This window comes from Lichenostomus cassidix, chromosome 9, assembly GCF_008360975.1.
Source record: "Lichenostomus cassidix isolate B80296 chromosome 9, HeHo_3.0, whole genome shotgun sequence".
Taxonomy (NCBI): domain Eukaryota; kingdom Metazoa; phylum Chordata; class Aves; order Passeriformes; family Meliphagidae; genus Lichenostomus; species Lichenostomus cassidix.
The window spans coordinates 9,113,367-9,134,914 of record NC_139490.1 but is presented as its reverse complement, the minus strand read 5'-3'; the positions used below and the strand labels follow the sequence as shown (position 1 = coordinate 9,134,914).

Here is a 21,548-nt window from a genome sequence, read left to right as displayed (position 1 = left end):
TTCGCACACGGGGAGTTGGGAGCAGGGGCTCCCTGCACAAAGGGGGTTATTTGAGCCAAAACCCTGCTCAGTAGCAGGGAATCATCCAGGAAGTCCCTGTGCCTGCGGACCTACAGCTTTCCTGCACGGAAGCAGCCGTTGGAGAGGAGGGAGGCTGGGAGCACATGGCTGGCAGAGCTCCCTGCCGCAGGCTGCCAGGAGCCCTCCTTGCCCTGCAGCAGTGCCACTTCCATGCCGGGCAGCACAGCCCTCAGGCACGCTGCACCACAGCTGCTGGGTGCCCTGGAACTGCAGAAGTCACTCCAGGGCTGTGTTTTGGGATTTACTGCAGCTCCCTATGAGCAGTCCCCATTCTGGTCCCAGGGCATGTTGCAAGGATGAAATGGTGGTTGCACTCTCAGGGCTTTCCTGTTCACATACCTTTGTGCCTGTTTGTGCAAGGGACATTATCCAGTGGGGTCCTCCTCCACTGTGCACCCCTCTTTGCAGAGTGGGGTGAATTCCCAGCCATGGGCTGGCATGCACCTACCATCCCTATGCTGCAGGGATGAGGTGGGTCCTTCTCACAGCCTGTTCTGGTCAAGCTGATGCTCAGTGAGTCTCATGGCCATGCTTTTCTTGGGGTCATGAGTGCAGCAAATACAAACTTTCCTATGGGCACTGGGAACAGGCTAAAAAGGAATCAGGGAAGGTATGTAGGAGCCTTTGGTGGTGATAAGGACATGGGATGCTGTAGAGCTGGTGCAGCCTGTTTGGGCAATGTTTTCTGGGGAGCTTTCACAGCCCCCAGGACACAGAGCTGCAGGGCACCGGGGAAAGCGATAAGCTGAGATAAGGAGAGAGAAACAGATCTGGAGAAAGCAATGCAATCTTCCTCCCCAAACTGAGCTGGACTTGGAGTTTTCTTGGTGCTGTTTTAATAGCAGAGGTTGTGTGGGTCTCTCTGTGTGTCCAGCCTTGGAAAGAAGAGCCTTTCCTGTGAGAAGTTCAGTGTGTTCAGGGATTGTGAGAGCTTGACAGGTCAGGAGACCTGACGCTAATCACCAATGAAAAAATGCAGAGCAACTGTTCAGAAAGGGACTGTGATATCTCTGCTGGACAGGAAAGGAAATATTGCAAATTTCCTGCAGGCTTCCCAGGTTGGCTTCAGGTTGGACACGAGCAGCTGGTGGGACTGGGAGGGTGACAAAAAATGGAGATATCAGAAATAAAGGGGAATGATTTTTATGGCTGAAAAAGACCTCCAACTGAAATGTTACTTTTAAAAGGAAAAGGTTTTAAATCTGCTTCTTAATGAGCAATGGGATGTCCCATGCTGATATGGCTGTAGCAGGAATGCTGGTGAAACTGCATCCAAATCAGGGCTGAAGGAACACTTTGGAAGGACACCTCACCTGCCTGTGATGCTGTTGCAAATTTGACCCATGAGAAGTCCCAGCATGCCAACAGTCTCCTTCCTACTGCAGCAACTCTTCCTCTCAACTCCCTACACCCCCAGGTGAGCTGTGGGTCCTGGACAGAGTGTGGATGCCGAGTGAGATGGGAGACCTGGGCAGAGTTGTGGGTCATAGCAGAAGGGTGCGTCTCAGGAGATGTGAGGGTCCAAGGGGAAGTGGGGGTCTAAGGAGATGCATTAAAGGCTCTGGGGCAGAGCTGATGCACTCCAGAAAGGGCACAATGCACGAGGAGCCGGGCTAGGATGCCCCAGAGTTCCCAGATCCTGGTGGGTGTCCCAGCCGCAGCGGGGAGGGTCCTCAAGGGGACGTGTGGGATGTCACCCTTAAACCCCTTACCCTGGGAGCACTGGGGAGGTCTCTGCCTGTTGGGGCGGGTGCGGGCGACGGGACGGAGGGGCAGGGCAAGAGTTAACCTACCTGCTCTGCCATCCATCTCTAGGCTCCACCTCGGAGAGAGAGGGGAGGGAAAAGAGAAAAAGTAGGGGAAAAAAAAAAGAGAAAAGAAGAGGAGGAGGAAGAGGGCAGAGAGAAGCGCCCGGACCGCGGGCAGCCCGGCCAGCAGCGAAGCGGCCGCCCCGTTCCTCTCCCAGCATGTTCCAGTGGTGAGTGATGTCCGCGGAGCGCGGAGCCCGGAGCCCGAGCCCTGCTCCTGCCCCGCTCCGGCATCGACGGAATCCCGGTGTCCCCTGCTCCGCCGTCCCGTGTCCTCCGCTCCCGCCGCCCGCCACCGCCGTCTCGGTGCTGCGTCCTGCCCAGAGCCGGGGGACTGCGAGGTCGTCTCCCCACTGGGTCCCTCTCGAGAGTCGCTTCGGGGGGGTGGCTGGCTGGCAAATGGCAGCTTTCGTGGGGAGGGTGGGCATGGGGAAGCGACTAAGGACAGAGTTTATAATTTGCCCAGTCCGCCTGTCCCCATCCCGGGAGCGACGTTCCCGCCGCCCCGGCTTTGCGGGGCTCCCAGGCGGGGTCTCTCTAGCCGCGGTACCCTGGGGAAGGTTCTCTGCGGGTCCGCTCCCGAAACAAATTTCTAACCCGGGCCATCGGAGCTCCGGCCCGGTGGGAGGCAGGATGGGGACAACTGGCAAGGGCGGGCCGTTGGTGCCCCCCATCCCTGGGGATGCCTTTCCCAGCTTTTTCCTGCAAAGGGCTGTGTTGTGTGGTAGGGCTGGGTTGTGTGGTGTGGCCGGGGACAGCAGGGCCTCCAGCCCTGCCCGGTGGGGTCCCTGTCCCACGGCAGACCCAGGGGAGAGCACCTGTTCCCGGCGAGGGGAACACCCAGGGTTTCGGCTCTTGCCTCTTCCCCAGACTTGTGTTTTTACCGCCTTGTATTTAAACCAGACAGCTATTTTAAAAAGGGAACACGTCTCCAGGCACCGCCATCGCGGTGGCCCCAGCTTGTACTCAGCTATTGCACAGGCTATTTCTGGGGACATTTGGGTGCTTTCTGCCCAGCATCTGCCCCTTTTTAAGATCCCCTCTCCGAATCCTTGGCACTGCCCATAGACAGGACTCTGCAGTGGCCGTGTCTCCAGTGACTGGGTCTAATAGAGGGGCCAGAAAAAATCCAGTCACAGAAATAGCGCTGGATGATCAAAGAGGTTTTCACTTGAATCCAGAGTGAATGGGATGGGGGTAGAGAACCTCTGTCTCCCGGGGCCTTATCTGCCCTCTTGCATCAACACCTGAAACGGAAACTGCCCACCTCTAATTTGAAGTTTATGTTTAACTGCCTGGTGGCGCAGCCACCTCACAGGGAGCCTTTTCAAGTTTCCTTGGTGGAAAAAAGGGAAGAGGAGAAGCGGGTTAAGACCCTTTCAAAGCTTTCTTGAGGGCACCAACACCAGCAGTTGGGGCAGTCAGTCCTGGCTGGCACCGATGGAAGCCCCTCAGATGGCTGCCGCCCTTGGACTCTGCAGCTCTGGGTGCCCCAAACTCCTGGGAACATTGCTGGGGACTGGCTGGGAGCTGTGCCCCAAAGCAGGGTCCTGGAGCTTGGCAGGGTGACTTTTCTGTGATAGCAACAAATCCAAAGCACATCTCTTGCCGTTGCAATTGTTCTTGGCATCACCAGAAATCAGGATCTGCTTTCTCCCAGTTACTTGAAGTACTTCCCAGCTCCTGAGAAAGAAAGGCTCATGACCAGAAAAGATGCACAAACTGTCGCTTTTTTGCCCCCCCAAATCCTTGGTTTGATGTGGGAATCACCTTCTGTTGTGGCTCAGGGTTTTCCAACTCCCCGTGGCTTTCCTGGCAGCGCAGGGACAGGATTTCTGCGGGGCAGAGGTGGCTATGGGGCTCCTGGTTCCTGCTGGATCGGGTGATGCCCCGTGGTTTGCAGCCAGAGCAGTAGGAAAAATCCCAAATAGGTTCTTGTAATAAAGCAGGAATTGCACTGGTGAGAGCTGGAAAACAGGGTTCACTGAAGGAAGGAGGAATAAGTTTCTTGTGCAACACCTCACCTATAAACATACCCAGGCCACCCAACTCTAGACTTTTTATGAAAAAAGTTCCCCCCTCACCCCCTGGTCAGTGTCTTCTGTCTGGACCCAAGGACAGTAATGGGCATCAATGCACCCATGCAGCTCCTCTCTGTTAGGCAGAGTCTGCCAAGGCTGGGACCCATCTGTGCCAGTTAGTGCCAGCCCTACCTATCCAAATTTTTAAAAATTGTAGCAATAATTCCCTGCCTTTTGGGTCCTGGAGGACCTTTGGCCATCCTTTAAGCTGGGTATTTTATCGCTTGTTGTCCTTGGGTGGCAGGGAGTGTAAGAATGTGGTGGGACGGGATAGGATGGGATGGGATTGATGCAAATGGAATTACTATACAGGGGTAACAGGGGTTATTTCTGTGGCAGTGCCAGCTATGGATGAGAGGTTTTAATCGTTGGTTGGCTATGCTTGGAGTAAAGTTGTATTGGAACTCAAGGTTTTCTAAGTATAAGCTCAAAGCTGTACATGCAGGGCTGGAGAGGGTTAAGGGAATGGTAAGATCTAATCAGAACTGCTCCCTCATCAGTCTCAGATGAGTGGCCACATATAAAACCGGATGGGGAATATCTATCAATTTACCCGTAATTACTTATTTCCACGCTTGCTCCCACAGTCCACACTAGTGATCACAGTTTTCCCACGACAATGTCAGGCTCAAAAGTTCTTTGTGCTTCAGGGCGAAGCCAGAGACAGGAGCTCCTGGAAGCTCCTGGTTCCTGTCTGGGGTTCCTGCATTTCAGGGTGAGTGAAAGCCCCAAGCACAATGTTGCCCCTTGCCCTGGGGAGTCTGAGGGGCTACGGGGTTATCCCACCAAGTAGATGCCTTGGTGCAGCCTGAGGCCCAAAACCCCAGCAGCTTCCCAGATCACAATCCAGCCCCCTGGGTCCAGTTTCATGGCTTTTTTGGGTTTTTTGTCTATCTGGAAAATTCTTGGGTTAAATGTTTCAGATTTGAGCCCCAGGCTCCTTCTCTGGACTATCCTGAAGTGAAGGTGCTATCTGTCTGATAGACATCATTCTGGATCTTTCTGGCTCTGACAGGAGCCAGGGGTTGAGGGCTGTCCCCAGTGGGTGTCACCCAGGCTGGGATGTGCTTCTGACATTAAGAAGACAGGCACAGGAGAGTCCTGAGACCAGAGCCACATCTGTCACCTTCAGCTCCCCAACGATCCCTTTCACCCAGTGGCAGGAAAAAGGGGTCCAGGGGCTGCCAAGCACTTTGTGTCAGAGCAGACAGAGATGGGGCTGCTTTCAGGAAACTGTTTGGAGTGGACACAAGGAGCTAAGCTGCCATCCTCCCATGCCCAGTGCTCATTTGCACAGGGAGATGGCCCAAGGCAGCTGGAACAAGCAGGACTCAGGTAGGAGGAATTGGTGTGAATGTGCAAGCTGTGGAGGGGAGCTGAGCAACACTAGGCAGTTCCTCTCTGTGGCAGTGGGATGAGAAAACCACTTGTAGCTGTGTGGAAAAGCAGGCTGGTGGGGGGAATTGTGCATCAATAATCTCCGAGTGCAGCATTCTCACAGTCCCAAGGAGCTCAGGAGGTTCCCACTCAAGCCCCCAGTGAGCTCCACCCAGGGTTTGTCCCATGAGCCAGCAGCTTCCCATGGCTATTAGGTCTGCAGCAGTGGAGAGCAGCAGGATGGCCCTGGGAAGGACTGGGTTTGATCTACTCAACCCCTGCACACCCTGAACATGCAGACATCTGGTTTGCCGAAGGCTGGGAAAATCTGCCCACCCAATCTGCCCTGCATCTGCTGCTCCTTATCACCACAAAGGACCCAAGAGATGGCCAAAACTCTAAAGAGCGCTCCCACAAATACCAGTTCTCAAGGTGGCTGTAGGGTTAGGGATGTCTTTTTCCCACTGAACCTTGAAATTTTACTCAAATGGCTTTTTTCCCTCTGATGTGCCATTTTGAAATGAAACAGCAATGCTGCTTTCATGTTGACTTTTGTGGTCTTCTTGGCTCTGGTTCTCAGTGCTGTGTAACCTGTGATGCCAGTCTAGGCCGCAGACAGTATGTCGGTCTTGGAGCGAAGGCTTCTGTGGAAAAGACAATTTCTTCTTGCTCTTGTCCTAAACGGTAATTTTCAGATGGCATAAACAGCTTTTTCCCTTGCAAATTCCCTCTGAAATGACTGCCTTGCCGAAACTCTCACCCTGACTTTATCTCCATCTCTCAGCCCATTTTAATCTTTCCTGTGAACCCTTCCCTGATCTTAGTGCTGGGGTTACCAGATGACACTGCAGCCACTGACACATGCCTTTTGCCTGTCCCTGCAGTTAAGTGTGGCCCCAGAGCCACCTCAAAAGCAGGATGCACCTGGGAAGAGCATGCATGGAGGTGTTCCACAGCTCTTCCCATGAGGCTTCTGCTCATCAAAGGGTGATGGGACACATTATGAGCCTCGCATGACAACTTGAGGAGGTGTTTTTGTAGAAAAGCCTCTTGTAGCCTGTAGTTTCTTCTCCTTAACCCCCTGTCTCTTCCCTTTAGGAAGAAGACCATCTACAAAACAGTTTGTCTCTCCTTCTTGCTGGTCATTACGGTGACAGTGCTGCAGCGTGGAATGGCCCCCAACCAGTTCATGCAGGGCCAGCAGCAGAAAGAACTGCCCCCTTCAGAGCCCTTGAAATCAGAGAAGAGAGATAACACCTTCTCCATCAGCAGCTCTTTCTGGAAGACCAAGAAGGAGAAATCTCCTGTGAAAGCTCCTGTGAAGGAGGAAAGCGTGACAGCAAAGCAAACAAAATCCTGGGATGTCACCACTACCAACTGCTCAGCCAACCAGAACTTCAGCAAGGTGGACTGGTTCAAAGGGCTGGAGCCTAACTTCCAGCAGTTCCTGCTCTATCGGCACTGCCGCTACTTCCCCATGCTGATCAACCACCCGGAGAAGTGCAGTGAGGATATCTACCTGCTCATCGTGGTCAAGTCCATCATCACACAGCACGACCGCCGCGAGGCCATCCGGAGGACCTGGGGCCAGGAGAAGGAGGTGGAGGGCAAGAAGATCAGGACACTGTTCTTGCTGGGCACAGCATCCAAAGAGGAAGAGAGAGCCAACTACCAGAAACTGCTAGATTATGAGAACCACATCTATGGGGACATCTTGCAGTGGGATTTCCTGGACAGCTTCTTCAACCTCACCCTCAAAGAGGTCCATTTCCTGAAGTGGCTCGACATCTACTGTGACAATGTCCACTTTATCTTCAAAGGTGACGACGATGTGTTTGTGAGTCCCAGCAACATTCTGGAGTTCCTGGAGGACAAGAAGGAGGGAGAGGACCTCTTTGTGGGAGATGTCCTCTACAAGGCCAGACCAATCCGTAAGAAGGAGAACAAGTACTACGTTCCCAGTGCCCTCTACAACAAAAACATCTACCCACCCTATGCAGGGGGTGGGGGCTTCATCATGGATGGAGCCCTGGCCAAGAGGCTGCACAAGACCTCGGAGACACTGGAGCTGTACCCCATTGATGATGTGTTCCTAGGGATGTGCTTGGAGGTCCTTAAAGTATCACCTGTTGGGCACGAGGGCTTCAAAACTTTTGGCATTGTGAAGAACAAGAATAGCAAGATGAACAAGGAGCCATGTTTTTACCGGAGTATGTTGGTGGTTCATAAACTGCTGCCTCCAGAGTTGCTCCAAATGTGGGACTTGGTCCACAGTAACTTGACATGCTCAAGAAAACTCAATGTCCTTTAGCTCAGTCTCTCTGGAGAGCTGAGACTGCAGGAGCTGGGACAACTGATCCTTGCTCTGGGGTGAGGTGAGCCTCTGCTGGTGGCACGTGAATCCAGAGGCACTGCCCTCCGGGGCAAAGAGGGCAAAGACGCTGCACTCGCGGGCAGGGTTTGCGATAGTGTTTGTTCCTGTACTGTATTGTGGTTCATTTATCTCCAGCTGGGTTGGGGGTTGCTGAAAAAGAAGAGAAAAAACCCAACGAAACATGACAAGTCTAGCACAAAATGGAGAGAGAGCGAGGGCAGCGAGGTTTGTGCTCTGGTTTAGGTACCTCCTCCACAGCAGCATGATGAGTGGAGAGGTGGAGAGAAGAAGGGAGGGATGTGGCACCAGCAGTTTTTTGGAGACCTTCAGGGTCTGGCTATCCAGGGAAGCTGCTCAAAGGGAGTTCAACCAATTCAGGTGCATTGGCCCCTCCCAGCTAAAAAATCACAGGATTTTATTTGTTATCTCAAATTTCTCATCCATGCAAGATTTTGGTAATGTTGACCCTGTATGCACTGGGGTTCAGCCCCACCAAAGTACTCTGTGTTCCCATATGCAGCTGGGGAAAGGGACTCTTCTCTGAGGCTGGCCCTCAGCAGCCCCAAGTCCCCATTAGGGTTTCAGCCTGGCAGTTGGGGGACTAGGGTCCTTGTCCTTGTCAGAGGATCCCAGGCAATAGTGGCTCCCAGCTCCAGCGTGGCCTGTGCTTGGCTCCCCAGCCCCTCTGCAGCCTTACTGCACGTGTCCTCAGAGGAATGCACCCAACTGAAATTCCTCAGGGATTTGTTCCTCCTGGCAGGAAAGAGACTAGGCCAGCTGCCCTTGCCTGCAGCCAAGGAAGTGGTGGAGAAAACTGGTGGCCCCCCTTGGAGTGCCCTAGGGATTTGTCACTTCCTGGGCATCCCAGGGGGTGCTGTGGGGAGACCCTCTCCTTGCTGCACAGCTGCCCTCATAGTTTTGCCTTGCAAGGGACAACAGTCCCAAAGGCCCCATGTGTGGCTGCTTCAGGCTCAGCCATGGTTTGTCAGCAACTGCGTTGCTCCAGAGTGGGTTGGAGACATTGGTCCTGCTCCTTCATAAGAAGCAAGGGATCCAAGGGGACAAAGTGAAGGAAAACTGGTGTTTCACATATCTGCTCCTCTCAGGGTTGTTGCAGTGTTTATTCTACAAGCTGAGGTGCAGGAGCATGACAGGGAGCAGTGACACGAGACATGGCCTTTTTTATTTGGGCTGAAAGGGCCACAGGCTCTCGAGGGGAGCCCTGGGCTGGCTGCTGCGATGGAAACCCCCCAGCAGAGAGACGTGGCCACACAAGGGCCAGGGATGCTCTCCAGCCACCGACTGCAGGCATGAGCAAAGCCACAGGAATGTGCAAAGCCACACATGTTCACACACGTGCTCCCAGCATAGGCTCTATACACACAGATGTCCCTGTGTGTACGGCTGGCATGCCCAGATGTCCCTGCATGGGGTGGACACACACAGCCACATCCATGGCCCTGACCACGCACAGTGAAACACAAGCACAGATGTACTTACTCCCTCTCCCTCGCTGGTGCCAGACATTGAAAGGAAAAAATTTTGACTACCTCAAAGGTCCCCCTGTGCAGTGCCTTTTTTTTTCCTTTCTTTCTTAATGTGTTTTGGAAACGGACCTGTTTCATTTACTCCAAGTACGTTCCCCAGGTTAGAAAACAAATTTACAAAGGGCTTAAACCAGTCAAAAAGGGCACCCACGCACCAAGCCACACCACTCTCAAAATGGCCATCAGATGAGATGCAGATTTGAAGAGAAAGAACCGGTACTGCCCAGGGCTCAGCTGGTAGCAATACTGTGAAACTGTACAATGCACCGTGTCCCTGGAGCAGCAGGGCAGAGCCCTGAGGGACTTTTCGGTACCTGCTGGGCTTAGGCAGCACCCACCTCTTTCCTTTTCCCCTCCCCTCCCTCCTTCCAACAGGAGTGAGTCCAGAAACACTTTCCAAATCGACACCTCCATAATTTATGTCAGGTACAGTACTTTAGGCTGAATATTTATCCTGAATGCAGGGTCAGCTCTCGCTCTCCGTAGCAATGTGTATGGTGAGCCAGGGCTGTGTGCAGACATCACTCAATGCTGTTCTTCACCTGGTGGGACCTGTACAGAGAAACCTTGTAGATTTTGGTGAATATTCTAGTTTCTAAATAAAGACTAAAAGAAGAAGAAAAAAAATCCTAAGTCTTCACCTCATGTCATTACTAGTGAGTTACTGCTGGGAACAAAACCTGGCAATGGGCTAGTGACAAAACTATTTCTTGGAGTGGGCATCTGGGGACTGTAGCTGCCCTGTTCCAGTTTGGCACAGCTTCCTTGTGGAGCCTGGCATAGTAACAAGGCTGGTGGGTATTTTTCATTCACTCCTCCACTTCTATTTCCAACTAAACTTCAGCTCCTCCTAGGGCCCTGCAGTGAGGAGCTTCTCATTTCAACCTGCCACCTCAGCAGAGTTGGAAACTCACTGGTTTTCTTGAACACCCTCCTTTTGCCAAAGGAGATGGCCAGCTCCTGTCCCTGTCACCCTTCCCATGGCAGGACCTTGCCCACTTCTTCACCCAAAGCACCACCAATGGGGTGACACAACCTCCAGCCATCAGGTTTGTACCTGGCTGGGTATAGAGGAAGAAAGCCACAGATGAGCCTGTGGGTCTCACCTTTGTGTTTGGGCACCAGGGGGCTGTTTGCAGGGCTGGCACCCAGCTTGACCACTCCTGGTTCTGGGGAGCAGAGAGGCCAGCAAAGGGAACCAGGACATACCATCTGTGGCAGGCTGGGTGGCCATTTGCCAGCGGGGCTGCCTTCTCCAGGACATCAAAAATTTCATATGCATGCACAAAACACCAATGCTGAATGGATGCACTCACAGATACTCCTGCCCCTTCTCTCTCCGGTGTGACCCTGCACTGTCTCGTGCCACAGTGGGACTCCACTGCAGGGTATCGGAGGGCAAGCAAATACAGCAGCCAGGGTGCATTTGAAGGGTCCCGCAGTGGGACTGGGGCCCGTGTGCAGTGTGCGAGTAGCGCAGGATGCATTTGAAGGGTCCCGCAGTGGGACTGGGGCCCGTGTGCGGTGCGCGAGTAGCGCAGGGTAGCAGAGCAGCCCTGAGGGCTCCCCGGCACTCCCCTCACGAATGGCGGGCGGGTGCTGCCCCCTAGCGGCCAGGCGCGCCCCTCCGCCCATTTGCCGCCGGGCCGAGTGCGGCCCCAAAATGGCCGATGGCAAAGGGCCGGGGCAGCCAAAGGCCGGGGGAGCCCTGGGCCGGGGCCGGGGCCGATGACAAACGGCACACCAACACCGCAGCCCTCCAGCCAAAGGGACCCCAACCAGCACTGGTTGAGTTTTGGCCACAGGGAATCACCTTTTGCAAAGGGTTTCGTGTTAGGACACCACGGAGAAGCAGCCACAGGAGTATGAGGGGCTGCAAGGGCTCTGCAGGGCAGGGAAGGTTCCAGCATTGGCACAGTGCTCCAGGAGAGTGGAACAGTCTGTGACAGCGGCTGGAGCCGGGGGTAGAGGGCACTGGCACAAACTGGAATGGCAAAGGCCAGGCCAGAACCTTCCAGTAGGGTGCAGGCAGGTTCCTGTGCCCAGGAAAGCTCAGCTACACAGCCCTACTTTCTGGGCCCATGTTTTCTGCACTCACATTTGGGAAAACCAGCTGCCACTGCAGGACAGCAGCTTCTGCCTGGCTAGAAAAACCAGCCACAGACCACTACCACAGGACTGAGCCCCTTATCCCCAGGCTGGTGAAGGACAGCAACAGGCCTGGGTTTGCTTACATGCAAGCAGCCGCTTAGCCCAACCTCCTGTTTATGTATTTGCTTCACACTTACAGACAAATCAAGAGGACACAATTTAGAATGAAGCACAAGAGAAATGCCTGTAGGAGAGAGCAACTGAACTGCAGGGCCTTAGTACAAGATCTGATTTACTTTGTTTAAAAAGAAAGTAGAAAAGCAATTGGCTAGCAAGCACCATCACAGCATCTTCAGTAAAAAAAAATAAAATACCATTGTGGTTACAGAGCTTACCTTGGCCATCATATTCTTCTCCCCTCCTTCCTGCTAACACAGCACACATACACTGCTGGGAGCTGACACAGGCTAGAGAAAAGCAGGACAGAAGCTGCTGCTGTGAAACCAATGACCTTAACCCAAGACAGGGAAGGCTACAGATAGCTTGTTTCTCACAGCCTGGCCTTATTTAGTGGCACAGAAGTAACACGAACCAGGTTAGGTCCTTTAATCTGTCCAAGACAGGGTGCTGAAGCACAAATGATAAAACATTCTGCATTTTTACAGCAAAAATGCTACAGAAGTTTATAGGAAAAAAAAAATTTGTACATGGGTAAAACATTATAAATTCAAGACAACTCACAGAGACAAGGGGTAAATTCCCACATCTATCACTCTTTTTGTTTTAAAAAGTTCATTTGAACAGGCAAGCAGTCAAAATGGCTTGCTCTCTCTTCCTTGAAATGAAAATTGTATCTTCCAAGTGGCTCACAGTACTGCTTCGCTTCTTGGAATGTCCTCCAAAGGCTCCGCCAAGATCAAATGAGAATAAAAACCCCCGGAGTCCTTTCAGATAGTCTTGGAGAGCAGGAGAAGGGAAAGGAAAGGGGATGTTTATTCAAACTTTATCTTCTTCCCTTGCGGCTTGTGATCTCCACCTCCTCCTCTGCCTCCTCGGAAGCCACCTCCTCCTCTACCTAAAAAGAAAATTATTGCAAAAACCAGAGTTACCAGTACAGTATTTATGACATACACCATACATAAACACACAAATGTATTGCAGTAGTATATGTATAACACTGCTTTTCCAAACTCATGCTGGCACAGGACAGAATATAAACTCACATCCAATGCTCTGTGGTATCCCCACACCATAACCCCACAAATGGCTTTGGGTCCATTTCTGAGCACAACCGCTATGAACAGCAGCCTTTGCTTCCTCTTACCTCCAAATCCACCTCTGCCACCACCTCTGCCACCAAATCCACCTCTTCCTCCTCGGCCGCCTCCTCTGCCACCACGACCACCAAATCCACCACCACGCTGAAAGTCACCCTTTGGCTTGGCAAAATCGAGGATTACTTTGTTTCCATCTATCTCTCCATCTTCCATGGCTTCTTTAGCTGCTTTGGCATCTTCTGCAGAGCTGAAGTCCACAAACCCAAACCTACGAAACAGGTTACAAGAATGACAGTCAGTCACACTCCAAGAGCTGCAGCACCACCTTCAGGTTCCTGACAGAAATCCTTTCAGAAGCGAACACCAGCACTTCTCCCTCCTACAGGGCATGTCACTTGTAGGACAGCAGTGGCTAATCACAATCGATGGAGCTCCACTGTGAGTTTGCCAGTACTGAACAGTTAATTTCCTTCTCGTGCGAATCCATCAGCTGCCACGGACTTGTTGGCAGGAAGGAGCTCATTGAGAAGAGGAGAGAAGTGAGCACATGCTGCCCTCTCACCAGTGGACCCAAAGCTGTGTTCTCTGCTCCCACCCCATTTACCAGTCTCACAGAAACTGTATACAAACTGTACAGAGCCACCCACATGAGCATGAGAAACACACTACAATGCAGAGATGAGCTGAAGTGAGGTGCTCTGTAGCACCTGAACCCATCCCAGGTAATGTTTAACCTACCCTTTAGATGATCCAGTGTCTCTGTCTGTGACTATTCTTGCACTTATAGAGCCTTCAAATGATTCTCTTAATGTCTCCTCCGTGGTGTCCTCAGACAGGCCTCTGACAAACAACGTTTTACTTTGCTCTGTGAAAAGGGCATTCAGATGTCATTCAGCCTGAACAAGGTAACCTTCAGCTTCATAACATCACATCCAGCTTGCATTACTGGCTCCCAGAACAGCTCTCAGCATAAAAGGATTGTTTTCAAGAACAGCTTAGGCACCCGAAGTCCATGAACACTTTTCAGGACTGCAGTTAGAGCCTGACATCAAAGTATTTCTATCAGCCAACCTGATACTGCCAAATCAAGTTTGCCCCACTTCCTTTTTTAAAAAAGATGCTTCCATCTTTTTAAACAGTGGTAATAACTAACTGTACAGACACTGCTGGATCAGCACTTGACTATCTAGAGGAATTTGACAACAGTTTCATCAGCATTTCAGATAATCAGTCATCATATCCAGCACACTTGCTTACAATGCAAGTCTTTTTCACTCCACTGGCATGTTTTGTTGTTTTTTTTTTTAAAGCAGCCCCAGATTTGCCTGAATGGTGCCCTCCTGCCACAGCTGGAGATCAAACATGAAATACTTACGATTGAATCCTCCTCCTCCTCGTGCATTTGCGTTCCCTTTCTGCCATGATGGTGAACTGAATTCCAGTCTGATTGTTCTGCCTTCAATCTCTGTGTTGTTCAAAGAATTCAATGCCTCTCTGGCATCCTCAGTTGTGGCAAAATCTACAAATGCATACCTATGTGGAGAGGAAGATTCCAGTCAGCATGGGACCAACAAGGGATACCTGGAGACAAGTGATTCCAAATGCCAGCCTGGGGGGGTCAGAAGAAAGGCACAACGTACCCTTTAGGCCTGCCCTGGTTGTTCTGTGGCACCTTGACGGAAGCAGCTTTCTTAAACACTTCTTGGAGAGTCTCTTCTGTAGCAGCGTATGAGAGGTTGTTGACAATGAGGGTCTTTGACTCTCCTCCTATGGGGAAAAGTCAGTGCTGTTAAGTGCACACGTGGAGGAGGAGAGCCCTCTTCCTCTAGATACCAGACTCTGCCTAGGGGTAATACTTGTCCTTTCCTCACCTCAAGGTGAGGCACAAAGCCAAGTCCAACCCTGTTTTGGTCACCTAGACCAGTTGCCCCCTCTTGTCTGAAACACACAGTAGAGACATGAAATACCTTTCTGATGTTCTTGCTGGCTCTTCTCACCAGTGAAGTCAATGACCACAGCACGACCCTCAATCTCTGTGCCCTGCTTCTCCTCCAGAGCTTTGTTTGCCTCAGCTTCTGTTTTAAATTCAACATAGGCCATCCTACAGCACAGAGAAAACGTAAGCAAATGCCTCCTTCCAGGAACAACAAACTTCATGAGTAACAGGGGGGAAGACGTAAAAGAAAAATGCTGCAAAAAGTAGTATAACTAATGCAGCAGGCTCCTTAAGGCAGCCAGAGGACGTAAACTTAACAGAATATGCCAGGAGTTAAAGGAACAGCAAACATAGAACAGTCCTCTCAGCTACACACCCTTTGCTGTTCCCGTCTTTGTTCATCACTATCCGGACTTCTGCTGCATTTTCAAACACCTCCCTGATTTCATCCTCTGTTACACGGTAGGGCAGGTTCTTCAAAAACAGTGTTCTGGCATCTCTCTCTGCAAAGACAGAGAAATTACCTTCAGGTTACCAGCTAAAATTAACAGCAAGCCTTCACATTTTCAGAAGCTGCAAAAGCAACTGTAACAAAAGTTAAAAGAAGCAATTTCCTTCTCTTAAGGGCATCAAGTTCAGAAAACAGATCCTGAAGTTTCAGAAAGAAACACATTTCTTCCTCAGCCCTCCCAATAGGCACTATTTCTTGGGATCACATGAGCAGATATTCCAGTCTGAACTTGCATATCTGTATGTCAGCATTTTAGAAACTATTACACAGAGCCCAAAGCTAGAAGATCTGCCATGGGAGAGCAGAAGAGCAGCCATCAGTAACACTCCAAGCCTGCTCCAAGCCCCCACTGTGACTTTTCTTTGATGTGGACAGGTATTCAGAGTTGTGGGCCAGGCCATACCTTTCTTGTTTTCTTTCATAGTTTCCTTGCTCTTTGCTTTTTCCAGTTTGATTTCCATACCCATTAACTTCTTTCCATTCATTTGGAGAGCTTTATCCAGATCCTCAGCAGATGAGAAGTCCACATAGCCAAACCGCCTGAAAGAACAGCATCCTTAGTATTTTAACTGATCCATCTCTAGCAGCAGCGACCATGAACAGAAACCCAATACCAGAGGGGTCCCCACTGGTCAAGTTCCAGGCAAAGTTAAACCCTCATAACCACTGTGGCTCTTCCATCACTACCCAAGCAACTCCAGTATCTTGACGGGAACCAGCATCAGCACACTTGCACCCCTCCAAACAAATTACTGCCAAATAGAAAAACAAAACAGCAAAATTCTACTGATGAACTCACCTGGAAGCACCAATTCTGACATCTAAAACTTCAATATTCTTCTTCCCAAAGAATTCTCTGAGGCCAGTCTTCAGCTCCTCAAACTCCTTGGTGGCGACCAAATTTCCAACAAATACAGAGAAAGCTGATGTGGGCCCTTTAAATGAAAAGATAATAACGTGGGGCTTTTAAAGGCAGCTTTTTAACTGGGAGCAAGACTCCAGACAGCTTTAGCACATCAGTTTTTGCTCAAAAGTGACATCATACTTCAGTATTAAGTCCCTTATAATCATCATTTGTGCTGGGAAACCCCACCCTGACATCGTGAACCTTCACAGTTACATTCCTCATGCAACAGAGTCCAATCACAGTCCAACAGGCAAGCAACTTTTGATGATTCCACACCACTTACCATCTGTTTTCTTTTTCTTGGCCTCTGGTGCACTTTTATTAGCCATTTCTTTCTTCCTCTTTCCAGGTGCTTCCTTGACAGGTTCTGTGACAGAAAACAAACAACACTGAAAAATACTGAACTTTTCCAACACTGAATCAACACAGGAGCAATAATCTTTACACCAGTTATACACAAGACCTTCTCTTGTCACTCAGCAAACTGCTCCTTAGCCCAGAAGACCACTATAGGACAACATTTTAGTTCAGGCAAAAATCTTTCCTGTTCTTGAAGAGTTATGCTCCCAAAAACATTTGAACTCACTTTCATCCTCACTTTCCTCCTCGGCATCCTCTTCATCCTCCTCCTCTTCATCGTCCTCTTCATCATCATCCTCTTCATCATCCTCATCTTCAGATTCTGCTGCCTTGGCTTTCACTGGTGTAGCCTTGGCTGGAGTGGTTTTCTTCACTGGAGCAGGGGCTGTGTCCATGGCTTCATCTTCAGACTCTGGAACAAGATGAGCACAATAGTCAGACAGTTCCACATTAAGCCCCTTTTGAAACTAAGAAAACAAAATCCTATTAAGCAAAATGTTTCTCACCCTTTTTTAAGTTTGCATGTTCTCTAATACACGTATTTTTACAAAAGCTACCTCTCTCCCTCAAGTTTTACTGCATTAAAAAAAACCAAAAAACAATACCAGTTTGCAAAGAGCAAGCAGTTTTACTAACAGGGAAACTAACACCCATTCAGCAACATGGACAACAGCAACCAGCTAGAACCAGTTGGGCACACACTGTATCACTAACCACTATCTATTATGTTACCCCCCAGCTCCCTGTGTTTAATTATTAAACATCTTATACCATCCTCTTCATCATCCTCATCATCATCTTCATCCTCATCCTCCTCCTCAGATTCCTGCTTTGCTGGCACAACTGCAGGCTTTTTGGCTGGTACTGCTGCAGGCTTTTTGGCTGCAGGCTTCACAGGCATTGGTGGTTCCTCTTCCTCATCTGCACCAATAGTACAACAAATCTTTACTAGTAAGGTTTGAAGGATGAGTAGTATGGATAAAAAGTACTTGGAGCTTCCCAAAATTTTGTCCAAAAGTTCAGGAGAGAGCTATCAGGAAACTAGGAGATGCTTTACAGGCTGTGTGTAATGCAGCTGCAGCCCAAGCTCTCCAGCCTTCACCCACAGACCAGCTCTCTTTCATAACCCCTTTTTAATCCATTAATCCACTCCCCCCAAGTATTAAATCATACAAAGCTTTCAGTTCCAAAGGTACTCATATTTAATGATTTGATTGAACTAATTTTAGTCAATGCATATTTCAAAAGTAACTTACCAGATTCATCTTCATCATCCTCCTCCTCCTCATCATCTTCGTCCTCATCTTCATCATCTTCTTCACTCTCCTCCTTCTTGGCATTCTTTCCATTTTTTGCCCCTTTGGTTAGGGCAGCAGCCTTTTTAGGAGTTGGAGTAACAGCCTTTTTGGGCTGTGGAGTAGCCACAACCTTCTTTGCAGGTGTAACTGCCTTTTTTGCTGGAGTAGCAACTTTTTTTGCAGGAGTAGCAGCCTTCTTGGCTGGGGTAACAGCAACTTTTTGTGGTTTCTTCTGAGGGATCATCTGAAAGACACATTAGTGTAAGACTCATGCTAGCCCTTTATGCTACCACTACTTCACTATCAGACAAACATACAACATGTGCAATCTAAAGCATATCCTTCTAATATTTGCTTTTAAGTCACCCTAACTGCCCACCCTGATGAATTAATAAAGCTCAAATCCAGCTTTTTAAAAGCCTACTTAAAGAACATCAAGGCATCTTCAACTTCCCTAGCCCTGAAGCAAGACCAATGATCTCTAGCAGCATTCAGTGCCTTGAAATTTTCACCCTTGCACATTATCTGCATGTGACAAATCTCGTATTGCTGATTATTAGGGTAATTAATTACACACTTGCTTATCAGCTTTAGGATACCTTCAAGACCCCAGGAGTACTTCCAGAAGCCTGGAAGTACAGACTTAGCAGCTAATTTTCCCCACGTTGCTTTGGCCTTAGGAAATCCAGTTTATTTTTCAGTCACAGTTAAGTGACAGGACACCGACTGTTTATTAATGTCCTGTTACAGTATTACCCACAACCCTCATGACACTTTTGTAACACGTGCATCCTTTCGACTCCATCTCTAGATCAATCACCTCTTCTCCGCTGCTTTCGTCTAGGTCAGAGGACTCCTCTTCCTCACTCTCCTCGAACTTTTTCGGTGGAGGAGCCATTTTTTTCTGTTTGATTTGATTCTTCGGGGTCTAAAAGAGAGCACGAGCAGCACGTTTAGCTCCGTGCACACCCGGGTCACCCGCGATCGCTCGTTCCAGCGGACAATCCTCCCCACCACGTGGCCGCCCTGCCGCCCCGGCGGCGCTCCAGGGGCCACCCGAGTGCCGCGGAGGTCGCGCCCGCCGGTGCGCGGGGCCTTCCCGGGAGCGCCGCGCGCCTCCACGTGCTCGCTGTCCCCGCGCCCCACGTGGCCGCGCCGTGACGTAGCCCCGCCCCCCCGTCCCGCGCGCGCTCGCACGCGGTGCCCACCCGCGCCCCTCACGCACGCGGGACCCCCACCCGCACCCCGCCGCCCTCTCTTTCCTCTCCCCTCCCGCCCCGCGCCCCCGCCCGCCGCACGGAGCAGACCGGGACGTGGGGGACTTGAAACCGCTGCCTCCGGGCCTGCGGCCCCTCCCCTAGCCGCCATCTTCACCGCGAGGAAGAGCAGGCCTGGAGCCACCGCGCGGCCCGAGCGCACAGCGGCGGGAAGGCGGCCCGGCTCCCTCCCCCGATTCCCCGCCATCCCCACCCGCCTGCTCCATCATGGCGGCGACCACCCGCTGCCCATCCGGCGGCTGCGCCCCGGCGCCCTTACCTTGGTGATCTTCACCATGATGGCGGCGGTGCCTGGCGGCGGAGGGGCGGCGGCCGGGCTGTGTCGGGAGCGGGGCGGGAGCGTCCGGCGGGGCGGCGGCGCGGGGGGATCGGGCCGCGGGCGGACGGCGGGAGCGGCGGGGAGGCGCGGGCAGCCGGGCCGGGCACTGACACGAAAGAGCGAACGCGCGCCCCTTCCGCCCCCTTTCCTAGCCCCGCGCCAGGCTCCGCCCCCGCCGCCCCCGCCCCGGCCAATCCCCGCGCTCGCCGCACCGCCCGGCCAATCGCAGTCCCCGCCCCTCGAGCAGCTCCGCCAATCGCCGGCGCTCTGCCATCAGCCAACGGGAGGGCGCGTTACAGCCCGGCGGCCGTGCGGCGGGGGGCGAGCGCGGGGGGACGCAGCGCCCGCCCGGGTGGACTCGGAGTCGGCCAATGGGAGGAAGGCAGCTCTGCGCCTGCGCGCTGATTGGGTGGTGGGCCCGGGCGCAGGGTGGGCGTGGCCGCGGCCGGGGGAGAGCACGTGGCGGGCGGCGGCCACGTGGTGGGGCCGGGCGGGGGTCCCGGGGGTCTAGGGGGTCCCGGTGTCGCCACCGGGATCGACTTTGCCGTTCCCCTGGAACACCGGCTGCCCCCGCCGGCCCTGCAGCAGCTCTCTCCCGGCGTGGAACTCTGCCCGAGCACGATTTTGCCTTAGTTTTGGGGCAGGGTTCGCCCCAGCGCTGTCTCTGCCACCTCCGGCCCTCCCGGCATCCCCTCCCCGACCCCCTGGAGGCACTAAGCACCCGTGCACCATTTGAAGAAGCTTCCATAGGAGCTGGTCATTGTGCTGATGCTGCAGTTGGCACAGTAGAATTTTGCTGTTGCCACCCTCCACTGCTTCAGGCTGGGAGAAAATGTCCAAAGCGGAAGAAAAGAATAAGCCCGTGCTTGCCTGATGGATGCTTTTGAATTCAATCACTGCAAGAAGACGCCTCTCTCCCTGTGGAATTTTTCCCTGGTGGTTTTAAAGTCGGGGTAGGAATGACCCAAGGGCAGAATGCAGCACCCCTGTTTCACTTGCCACTCTGCTGACAGGGCTGAGTGCTGCCTTGGCCCTGCCTGACATGGAGTGGGCTCCTTTGCTGGGGTTTCCCCACTGGCTTACATCCCCTACCACTTCAGGCTAGGCATCCAGCCAGCTCCTGGGGGCTCCTGACTCAGGCATAGCAATTTGCCCTTTTAAGGCCTACTTGAGATAAGCACCTGACTTAGGGAACACAAAATCCTAGTGACCCCTAAAGAAAAGAACATGCAGACTCTTGATGAATGCAGTCCTGCTCTGCTGTGATGTTCTTGAGGGGACACCCCGGGATTATTCAGTGCCACCTTGAAAGCAAGGGACACACTGTAGGTGAGGCAATATACCTGGCTTTTAGGCTGTCCTAGTGCCTCTTTCTCCTCTGCTGAGTAAGGAGAGGCAGTTTCCAGGCAAGCAGAACCATAGCTAAGGGCATCCACTTACTGAGAGGTGATGGGATCAGTCAGCCTCTCCAGGGGCAAGCCAGCCTGTTAAAAACCTGCCACCATCAGCCAGTGTGGGGAGGGAAGGAGCTGGAAGAGAGTGGGATAACTGCCCATGTCCCAGCCCTGGTCACGTCCATGCAGGCAGATGGGGATCCCACCTGGGAAAACCCCTTGTGTAGGGCAGCTGGACTCTGCCTGTGAAATAACAACGTCTGACACATGTCCCACTGTGTGCTGCAGGAGCTGTCCCCAAGTGCATGGGGGAAGCAGTGACACAGATCCAGGGTAGCCTATGGTGATGCAGAGTGATGGAATGGAGGACAGAGAGACCTGAAAGGGCTTTTTAACTGCCTGAAGGAAGAGCTGATTGCATTCTCCTTACCATGCATGTGGGACAACAAAATCCTGTGCTGATTGCCTGAACAGCTCTGCTGCCAGTGCTAGGGCTGGCCTTGGTTCCTCTCTGTGCTGCGGGAGGCCAGTTTGCCATGAGAAAGGGACAACTGTTGCTTCAGCCAGGGGCAGTTTTGGCAGCTGGGACACTGCATGTGTCCAATAACACGGTGCCAGCAGTGGGATCTGCAAAAGGCTGGGCTGGCAGTTGGCCAGTCTTGGTTCCCAGCCCTGGCAGGGGACTTCTCAGTATGGCCTGTGTTCCATCTCTTTTCCCAGCAGTATGTTGGAAGGTTGTCCTTGCCTCTGGCATCTCTGAGGCTGCAGCAGAACCCAGTGTTTGGAGAAAGGAGTAGAGCACCCTGTGCAGAGGAGTGAGAACCAATGCTGCCCACGGGGCTGTGTCAATCCATGCTCCATGTCAGTCCATGCTCTGTGTCAATCCATGCACTGTTAGCCACACACCGTT

At 52.0% G+C, this 21,548-nt stretch overlaps 3 protein-coding genes and 2 non-coding genes across 6 annotated transcripts; 1 reads left to right on the top strand and 4 right to left on the bottom strand.

Annotated features, from left to right (window-relative positions):
- The first annotated feature begins 1,926 nt into the window (after window positions 1-1,926).
- On the top strand, window positions 1,927-9,895 carry B3GNT7 (UDP-GlcNAc:betaGal beta-1,3-N-acetylglucosaminyltransferase 7). Its single transcript, XM_085069286.1, has 2 exons — window positions 1,927-2,059; window positions 6,446-9,895. Exons 1-2 carry the CDS (start codon window positions 2,049-2,051, stop codon window positions 7,656-7,658), a joined length of 1,224 nt encoding a protein of 407 aa, XP_084925412.1. The 5' UTR covers window positions 1,927-2,048; the 3' UTR covers window positions 7,659-9,895.
- LOC146433218 (uncharacterized) lies at window positions 7,635-11,409 on the bottom strand. The gene is made up of 2 exons (XM_085069287.1): window positions 10,375-11,409; window positions 7,635-7,871 (listed from the first exon to the last, which is right to left on the bottom strand). The coding sequence occupies exons 1-2, from the start codon at window positions 11,176-11,178 to the stop codon at window positions 7,635-7,637; spliced, it is 1,041 nt and encodes a 346-aa protein (XP_084925413.1). The 5' UTR covers window positions 11,179-11,409.
- Window positions 11,410-11,950: 541 nt separating this feature from the next.
- NUCLEOLIN (nucleolin multifunctional protein) lies at window positions 11,951-19,411 on the bottom strand. Of its 2 annotated transcripts, XM_085069278.1 has the most exons (15): window positions 19,185-19,411; window positions 18,469-18,576; window positions 17,607-17,892; window positions 17,122-17,271; window positions 16,577-16,762; window positions 16,274-16,357; window positions 15,883-16,018; window positions 15,487-15,623; window positions 14,949-15,075; window positions 14,604-14,737; window positions 14,277-14,403; window positions 14,012-14,169; window positions 13,375-13,501; window positions 12,684-12,904; window positions 11,951-12,434 (listed from the first exon to the last, which is right to left on the bottom strand). In XM_085069278.1, the coding sequence occupies exons 1-15, from the start codon at window positions 19,200-19,202 to the stop codon at window positions 12,352-12,354; spliced, it is 2,082 nt and encodes a 693-aa protein (XP_084925404.1). In that variant the 5' UTR covers window positions 19,203-19,411; the 3' UTR covers window positions 11,951-12,351. The 2 variants fall into 2 exon arrangements, with proteins under 2 accessions (XP_084925404.1, XP_084925405.1); XM_085069279.1 differs by lacking the exon at window positions 17,122-17,271.
- Window positions 13,803-13,879, bottom strand: LOC146433217 (small nucleolar RNA SNORD20). The gene has a single exon (XR_014854167.1). It is a non-coding gene; the product is annotated as a small nucleolar RNA SNORD20 (small nucleolar RNA).
- Window positions 16,095-16,164, bottom strand: LOC146433216 (small nucleolar RNA SNORD82). The gene has a single exon (XR_014854166.1). It is a non-coding gene; the product is annotated as a small nucleolar RNA SNORD82 (small nucleolar RNA).
- Window positions 19,412-21,548: the final 2,137 nt, after the last annotated feature.